Genomic DNA, 9,697 nt, shown 5'->3' with positions numbered 1-9,697 from the left:
TAATTTTTCCACTATATATATAAAAACCATGAATTTTATATTATTTATTACCACCAGACCAAAACATTTATCATCTAAATAAATATGTATATACCGTATATTGATCTCTAATTAATCATAAATACGGAATTAAACTAAACTCTCTATTCATTCCATTGGGCTCTAAACAATTCAATTCATGAATCCACATTTTTTTCCAATAATTTCTCTATCCCCACCTCTTGGCATCTGCGATACAAATTTTATCTTGACCTTTGTCTATTGTGAAAGGCATATTAAATTAAGTTGTGGATTACATTTAATGTATAAGAGTCTGAACATGACTGATGGCTGTTCGTTAAGCTATAGTAAGTGTTGAGGAAGTGAAAACCTGTGTAGTATTCATATACTTTACTACTTTTTATGCACTATGTTGTATTTGACCATGCAAATAAAAATAAAAGATATACAGTAAGAAATAATAAGCAGATTTCTGATTGCCTCTCATGACTAGACAGATTCCACACAAAAGAAAACAAAAATGTCCACTTCCAAGCATAGACAAGAAAAACATCCTTTTAAACTAAAGCAGAAAATTGTGCATGGTGCTTCACATCTGTTTTCTTCTTGTTTGCCAGGCTGGTAAAATGTAGATGTGTCCATATTCATGGGAATATCATTGACAACAAATAATGCATCTTTAATCATCGGATTATGTATAGTAATTTAAAATTGTGTGCAAGGACGCTGATTTATAGAAGCCATAACTAGGATTTTTGGCACCTTGGGCAGGGTCAGATGTCCTTCCCTGTGCTGATGTCACATGGACATTGCTACAGTGCAGTTCATGCAAGCCTCTAACCTTGCAGCACCAGGGAAAGCACCCCTCACGCCATATATAAATTTATGTCAGTTTCCTTTTAGGTCATTTAAGGTTTCCTTCAGGATTATTGCAGGAAGAGGTTTTTCTTATGTGACATACAGAAGTCTTGAACACGGAAAATGTCTGACTGTTAAGTTTGGGGAGCTCATTAACCACTGCAGATTTGTGAAATAAACAACAAATGTCACATTCAAGAAAACTTGGAAACTGAGATATACATGTTTATTAGTTCAAATAAAGTTGAGTCTTTTAGTTGTTGAGTCAATTTAAGCAATATTTATTTGCTGCATTTTTTCCTGTTCTTTGAGGTACATTTAGAATTTTGGTAGACACTTCATGTTCTTTAACAAGGTGCTTAATGCATTGTGAATTTCCTGATTCCTAAGGCTATATACAATGGGATTTAAGAGAGGCGTTACTACTGTATATAGCAAAGATAAAGCTTTGCTTATGTTAAATATTTCTTTGTGGGAAGGAAATACATACATTGTGATCAAAGTTCCATAATATGTAGACACAACTGCAAGGTGAGAGCTGCAGGTTGAAAAGGCTTTCTTCCTGCCTGTGGCTGAGGGTATCATGAAAATAGTCAAGATTATAATCATATATGTCGTAATAATGAAAACAAAGGGGAACAGTGTAACTACAGCAGCAAATAAAAAAGATTCAATTTCTACTAAGGTTGTGTCTGAGCATGATAGCTTAATAAGAGGTGTAAGGTCACAAAAGAAATTATCTATTACATTAGGGCCACAATAATTTAATTTACACAGTAAAATCAAGGTTATCATTGATATAATGAAGCCAGAGAACCATGCACATGATACCAAGTGCACGCAAAATTGAACATCCATCAGAGATGTGTAGCGTAGTGGGTTGCATATGGCCAAATATCGGTCATAAGACATGATTGCAAAAAGCATACATTCAGTGGTTGCCATAGAACTAAAGACATAATATTGCGTGAAACACACAGGTAAAGAAATTGCAACATCTTCTGACAACAAATTGTGTAACATGTTTGGAACAATATTGGTGGTGAAAGCAACTTCTGATAATGAAAGATTGCTAAGAAAGAAGTACATTGGAGATTGAAGACGGTTGCTCACTGACACCAGTATAATGATCAGGATATTTCCAGACAGTGTTAAAATATATGTGATTAAAAATATAATTGATACAAGTGTCTTAAAATGTTGTAGGCCTTCAAACCCAAGAAGCAGAAATTCTGTGACTGTTTCATTTTCCGGAAGTGTAGCCTATATTTGTAAGCATAGATAATTATTGTCTGTTGACATAAACAGTGAACATTGAGTGTCTTCAAAAATACAAGCAAAATAAATAAATGAACTATGTACTACACATGTGCAAATGGTTTCTGAAACATTTCTCATTTTTGGCCCATTTGTTTTTGGGCAACAAATTACGTTTCCTGCCATTTTGCCAAAGAGAAAAGATAGAGGAGAGAAGATAAAAGAGGATAAAAAGCGAGAAGATAGAAGATGAAGAACAAGAAGATGCGGAAATGGATGCAGAAGCGGAGATTGTTGGCAGAGAAGGTAGGGAAAAATTTAAGGAACATGACAGAGAGAACGAATGAGGGTGTGAGAGAATGTGAGTGAAAGGGCCCACAAATTTCTCTGGCATTGTTTTTGTGGCTTTGTACGAATCTGAATGCAGAAGTCTACTATGTACACGCTCAATTACAAAAGTAATATATCTTGGTTAGTAACTTGTACATTCCCTTCTTAACAGCTTTCAAAGATAAGTGGTCTATGGGTACATAATGAAACCATCAAACCAGTGTATTCTGTATATGCTAATTAGTTGTTTAATTAAAATAAGGGACAATCTTTTCAAGATGTGTAGCTTTTTGTCTAAAACAATGAAAACAACCAGGAAACCAGACAGATAAAGTGAATGTTCGGTACTTGTACCATAATTGGTCAGATCAGCTACGATAGATTACTTCTTTACTAAGTAGTGCTGCAATTATGCAAATGTGTGCTAGTGAAATTAAATATGTTATGTCAACAAAATTAACTACCCCTCATTTTGAGATGACCTTACATGATATATATATAGATAAAACTTTAAATTACAGCTCACCAGTTTACCTATGTGGTATTTGGGTTCACCTTGTCTGAACTGACCTTGCTTAGTGGTTAGCTAAATATTTGTGATAAAATGTTTCACTGCAACTCATCTACACAATTTAGTGACTCAAGCATATATTGGCAAGTTTGTATGCATCTTATGTTAAAAGTAAAAAATATAGAATAAATATTTCCAAGTGGTAAGTGTACAAAATTAGTTTGAGAATTGGATAGCTTTGGTTATAACTGTTTTAAAGAATAGTCAAAATTATATAGAAAAACAAAAACGAAAATTTAGAAACAAAAAGCATTTTAAACTCACGTTGTTTTTCAAGTTCATTTTTAACATTTTCCTTTTTGTTATAAATGGTTATACATCGGTGCCCATACACGTAAACCTTCTGTTAACTTTTTATGCTGTTCCTTTTTCCTTTACATTCTGAGAACACGTGATGTTCAGACATCCCAGATACTTTTTGGCTCTAAAAGTCAGTAGAATATCTTTACAGGTGCAAACACCATCTCTGTTTTCTCTTCATGACCACTCCATTCATGCAATAACTAAATAAAACCTTTAAGACTCTCAGTAGGGAATAGTGATAAAATGTGCAGGGAACACATTTAAGTCTCCAAAAGACATAGGTAATCTAGATGGATCCACATCTGGATTCTCCTGGGGAGAGTTGCAATTGTATATAATATTAGAACTGGTAAAATTGGATAAATCACATGCTATTTCTATAACATTCTCAGTTATAGCCTTGACCCCTTATTAATAGTAGACCAACCGAGTACATCTGATATAAAGCCCAAGTTCCTTATTAGATCATAGATTCATAACAAAATACCTGCAACTTAATAGGTTACATCTTGGTCTTCTTGAATTATGGGTTTGCAGATATGAAATAATGTAGAGAAGCTAATGGTGGATTCATTATTATTCTATTATTACCTCTGCATACAGGCTAATCATCTAGGCTGGTTGCTTGTAAAGACAGACTGGCTGTCGTCACCTTACAGTTTTTACTGATGGATGACATAATAAAAAATTCCAAATGCATCCACATCAGAGACTGCCAGTTATTGAGATCACAGGTAAACTTATTATCAGCACACAGAGAATCGTAGTCAGTGTAGCCCATGGACTAGACATGATCATAGTCATAGACAAGCCAAATGTTGGTACATTAACAGATATCTACAAAAAGTACAGTAGCTCAGAGACTAGAGAAATCAATGGTTAGAACATGTACATCAAAAGAAGAATAGAGCACCCACAGTACAGCAAGGTTGGATCCTAGAATGGGCACTGGTATCCACCAGGGACTATATAAAAGTGCTTCTGTGTTATGCAGTGACATGTTGCCCATTAAGATTGCAGGTTTTCCGAATCATTGTATCTATTTTTTATAATACAAAGGTTTTATTTGACGTATCACATGAACTGCATGTATTTCAGGGTGCACAAAAAAGTAATTTTAGCATGTCAGGAGCACGTGAGCACTGCCCCCACTGGTCACAACAAAGGGGTGCCCAGTCAGTACAATTGCAAGTGAAATATGTGTGTGGCACAATTATTGGCATCCCCATGAATTCATATGAGAAAACTATATTTGGAGTATATTGAAGTATTAATATTTGAAATTTTTAATGGGTGACTAGGAACAGGAAATTGTTCAACCAGGGACATAAATATCAGGTAGTTATTTGTCAAAATGGGTAAGACCAAGGAAAATAGCTGTGATGTGTGGCAAAAGGTTGTTGAGGTTCATAAAATGGGAAGTGGTTATAAGAAAATAGCCTATTTCCTCCATCAGGGCAATAATTAAGACGTTCCAGATCTGGAACTGGTATGAATCAACCTGGAAGAGGACGTGTGTCTATATTGTCTCAAACTCAACCATCTTCAGTTTGCCAGACACTACTGAAACTTCAAATGGGGTTGGGTCTTATGGTCGGAGGAAACCAAACTTTTTGGCAATAAAAACAAGAGAGGTAGCCAAATGCAAAAGTACCTCATGTCCACGGTTAAATATGGCGGTGGCTCTTAAATGTTTTGGAGCTGTTCTTCTGACAGAGGACCTGGACATTTTGTTAGGATACCTGGAATCATGAATTTTCCGCCAGTAAGCTTAAAAATGAGTCATGGTTGGATCTTCAAGCAAGACAATGATCCAAAACATACATTAAAATCAGGGCCAGACTGGGACTGAAAAGCAGCCCTGGAAACATTTGGAGACCAGCCCCATATCGTTTATCTCGCCGTCGAGCTCTTATACCCACACGCACCCCTTATACATACCCGAGTCACACTATTTGCCATACAAATAACTATAAAACATTCTTTTTATCACATTATTTGTATTAAAATACCAGAAAGCAAAAGTGTTAAAAAGCCCTAATAAATGAAATACATTAGACATATTGGAAGCAAAACATTTGCTACTGCAAACATTTTTAGATGAAAAAGTTCCATTTTATTCAGTGGAACAAAACAGTGATCACATTATTCTTCACAATATTCTGGTAAGAAGCTTTTATTTCTTTATTAATTCATGTAAACTATTTTTTTCAAATGTAAAAAAGCTGTGATTGAGAAAAATATTTGTTTTGTTTTTATTTCCTTTTATTTGCCACTCTGCCCCCAGAAATGCCTTATACCCTCCTTATGCTACTCTGCCTCCCTGAAATGCCTTATACCCTCATATATGCCACTCTGCCTCCAGAAATGCCTTATACCCCTAAATGCCAGGGGCATATCATGGGACATAGTGGCATACAGGGGGTTAAAAGGCATTTCTGGAGGCAGTGACATATAGGGGTTAAAAGGCATTTCTAGAGGCAGAGTGGCATAAAGGGGGTTAAAAGGCATTTCCAGAGGCATATCATATTAAAAGGCATATCATGGGGCACTCTGCCTCCAGAAAAACCTTAAGCCTCCCATATAACCCCCCGACTTACCACTACTTCTGGCGTATGGTGGAGACAGCGGGTTGAGGCCGGCATTCATGAAGTTAAAGGGACAGGTGTGCACTCACCGCGCCGCCCAATGGCCGTGCCTCAGCTCTTTGTCCCACCCCTTTTAAGATGTGGGACGAAGTGCGGTCATTGGGCAGCGCAGTGTGTGCAGGCCGGCCCCTTTAACTTAATTAGGCGCCGGCGGTGGGAGGAATCCAGCTCGCAGCCGCTCAGCGGCTGTTTTGACTGTGAGTCTGCTGGCCGACCAGCCCACCGGGCCCGGTGGGCCAGTCTGGCCCTGATTAAAATCAACACAAAAATGGTTTACTGACCACAAAAGCAAGGTTCTAGTATGGCCATTCCAACCCCTGACTTGAAACCCATAAAAAACGTATGAAGAGTATGAAACTGAAGAGGAGAGTCCACCAGAGGCTTGTGAAATCCTCTAACGGACTAGAGATGGATCCCAGAAAGATAATAGCTGTCTTGGAATGGTCACGGCCAACAAACAGAAAAGCAATCCAATTGTTTGTATACTGGATCACAAAAGAAAACCCCAAAGCACTAAACTTCCTCTTCTTTGGAACGCATAGAAAGCACCGGACAACCACGTCATGATTTTTGGTGGTAAAACTACCCCTAAACATCAAAATAACAACCAGAAGCTAAGTATTCTCTAAAAGCACATTGCCCATGGACAGCAAAGGCACTTTCCTTACCCTTTTAAAGGGACTGTTACCACCACAAATGTAATAGGGACACAGGATATTTAGTTTTTTCTTCCGACCTTCTCATTTTTGCATATATATATATATTACAGCGAATGCTTGAGTTTTTCCTTTCTTCTTACACACATTCCTGTTCCCTCCCTGGGTTTGGGGACAATTTTTAAATTTTTTGTAGTGTCTATAAATAGAATAACATTATATAAATAGAATAACATTAATATTTTAGAGCTTCTTGATCCAAGGAGAAATCCGATTGCCTCTTGGAGTCAAGAAGGATTTTTTTCTCCTGATGGCAGAATTCAAAGTAGCTTAATTAGGGTTTTTTTGCCTTCTTTTGGATCAAGAATAGGAAGGTTAGGTAGAAGAGTTGAACTTGATGGACTTAGGTCTGTTTTTAACCTTATGATCTATGAAACTATGTCTCTTTTTCCCTGGGTTTAGGGGCACTTTTTTTTTGGTGTCTCTCCTTCCCTATTTTTTTAGGTGTTTAGTGATTATAGCTAGCATAAGGGGTAGTGCTGGGGTACCGTTAGAGGATATTGTTTGTGTTAGATGTGGTTAAATGTTAGGGATAGATTAAAGCTACTGTATAGTGTTAACGATAGGGATGATCAAATTAGGTCACTGGCTATTGATTGGTGAGACCAATCAATGAACAGTGACCTAAAGGGTCATGAATCGGTGATAAAATAACAATGTATAAGCTTAAGCGTTAAAAATTAAATATCGTAATTTAAACTAAAATTCAGATAACCTGTGCAATGATAAACTGGCAATTGACATTGATCAATGATATTGTTCAATAATTGACCTAGAGTTATGCTGCTAGTGATCGGGTAGTAATAGTTAAAATATCATGTATACAAATTAATAATTTGTGTGTGTGTTTTTTTTTTTTTACTTTAAATGGCCCCTCTCTTACTCTATGATGGGTGAGGGACCATTAAGTGGCTGTCATAATGATCAAATCACGCCTATCAATCAAACATAATTCATAGCTATGTTTTTTTTTCTTTTACAATTTACAATTATTGTGCTAATATTTATCTGGAACAAAGTCAAGAACCTTTCCAAGTTAATCAACACAGTTTTTGTAGAGAGAAGCCACTCCTCTATCCACCAGCTCTCCTAGTTGGATTCTACCTACTGCATCTGCCGGATCCCCTTTTATACGTTGCTTGCTAATTAATCAGCCACAGTTGAGACCCAATTAGTCCACACTTGTGAAGCTCCTGTCTAGAGTACAAGCTCTGGGCTGGATTTAACAGCAATTTTTACTGTTGGAGCACTGGCCCACCATGTTCTCCACCTCTCCAGATGCTCCGCCCCAAGTACCCTTACCATGGTTTGCAAATTACCAGCAATATCGTTTAAATGAAAACCCAATACAGACAATGGCTGATTTTATTTTTTGTACCCTTCATGACAATAGTTTTAACATTTCTGTGGTGCTCGTGTTTAGCTCTAATTTTCTTCTCTCTCATGACAGGCGCATAGTCGATTGTGCCCCAGGATAACCGTACCCACATAAAAAACACACCCAAATAAAGACATGCACACGTTTGTTGAATGCAAATATATTGTCAGCAGCTTTATTAACAATTTACAATTTTATCAGTCATTATCAAAACAGGTCATCACAATTGAACAACAATAACATTTGTCCCCACAATAAACAATGACAATGACCCCCAATTTATGAACAATATTAACAATATGAACATTGGCACCACCACATACCAAGTGCCACCAGTCTGACCAAATAACCAATGTAGGGGCATACCAAGACACCACTAAACCCCCGAGTTTCTAAGCCACAGGCCAGCTCAAAACCTAACATGCTAACTTGAACCAAGTGAAATTAGTTATAACAAACCAAAACTCACTGTACCAAACAGCTTTTTCCAAAACTATTACCGCCACAGGCACAGACCTTGACCCCCACAAGCCATCTGAGCCCCGCCACACCAAACAAACAATGCCTGGGTTAAAGCATCCTGAAAACCTAAATTAAGAAAATCCAGGCTGATGTCTGTTAAATGAACCCCATCACTCCTAAAAAATCCAGGCAACAAGGACTTCAGCTCCCATATCACCAAACGCCAAATGCGCCTTACAAAACTTACATCAAGTTATTAAGTTTCCCCCGATGCTTAGCCATGGCAGCAGCATCCCACGCTTGCCACCAATGCCACCTTGGGACCATTTCGGACCACAAAACCAAAACACCTGGCACCAACTCCTGCAACCTGTTAACATCCCTCTTCATCCACCAACTCACGCAACCCCCATATCATTGCCCCCAGTATGAAACAAATGAATATCAGGTAATCGTTCCACCCCTAACAGCCTCCACAACGCAGTACAACAAACATAATTCCAGCTGTAACCCCGAAAGATCAGCTGCTGACCAGTACCACAAACTGCGGCTCTCTCTTAGCCCAGAAAACGTATTAATGTCTCAGGAACCACACTACCAAGGCTGAAAAGGAAGAACAGTAAATAACAATGCAGACCAACAAACACGATGGAATTACAACAAACCTTCCGGCAGTATATATAACCGAAACCGAGACCCATCTTCTTGACGAGGTCATCCCCAAAACCCAAACAGGTTGCTTCCGTAGCAGCACTGATCCTAAATGAATGGGTACCAAATTGGTGAGCATCCAGCCCTAATCGCAGTAAATTCTCACGAAAGACTCAAAAATATTGAAAGCAGGATAACGCTGATCCATTCTCGTGTAACAAAAAGGAGCCATCCATTTCAGGCCTACACCTCAAAAATTCCAGGCAACTCCGTACCGGGCAAAGATCCGACCCATGCCACGGATACAATATTACATCACAACCTTTCCCGAACACATCAGTTTTAGACCGTCGCAAACAGATAGAAACCATATCCTCTGAAGTCCACCTCCACCTGCCTGATTATTGCTCACCTGCTCCCCTATCCGGAAAGCCCAAAAAATGCCAAAACAAATGCCATGCCAAACAACCTCGTTTCATAATGAGAATAACACACCCCAGGCAACACCCCCAACAACTTCCCC

The 9,697-nt window shown here is 38.0% G+C and overlaps 1 protein-coding gene across 1 annotated transcript; it reads right to left on the bottom strand.

Annotated features, from left to right (window-relative positions):
- Positions 1 to 1,176: 1,176 nt before the first annotated feature.
- Positions 1,177 to 9,382, bottom strand: LOC149290234 (olfactory receptor 11A1-like). The gene is made up of 2 exons (XM_089489456.1): positions 9,341 to 9,382; positions 1,177 to 2,121 (listed from the first exon to the last, which is right to left on the bottom strand). Exons 1-2 carry the CDS (start codon positions 9,380 to 9,382, stop codon positions 1,177 to 1,179), a joined length of 987 nt encoding a protein of 328 aa, XP_089345582.1.
- Positions 9,383 to 9,697: the final 315 nt, after the last annotated feature.

The sequence above is a fragment of the Sceloporus occidentalis genome, unplaced genomic scaffold, assembly GCF_023333645.1.
Source record: "Sceloporus occidentalis isolate IW3139 unplaced genomic scaffold, rSceOcc1.0.p SCAF_40, whole genome shotgun sequence".
NCBI classification, from domain to species: Eukaryota; Metazoa; Chordata; class Lepidosauria; order Squamata; family Phrynosomatidae; genus Sceloporus; species Sceloporus occidentalis.
The sequence above is the reverse complement of the archived record's forward strand: the minus strand, read 5'-3'. Positions and strand labels throughout refer to the sequence as shown.

Bases quoted from the DNA above. Each gene is read 5' to 3' on its own strand.
- LOC149290234 (XM_089489456.1), bottom strand. From the start codon at position 9,382: ATGGATCAGCGTTATCCTGCTTTCAATATTTTTGAGTCTTTC. The intron at 2,122-9,340 runs GTGAGAATTTAC...TTACAAATATAG, and splicing joins TCAATATTTTTGAGTCTTTC to GCTACACTTCCGGAAAATGA.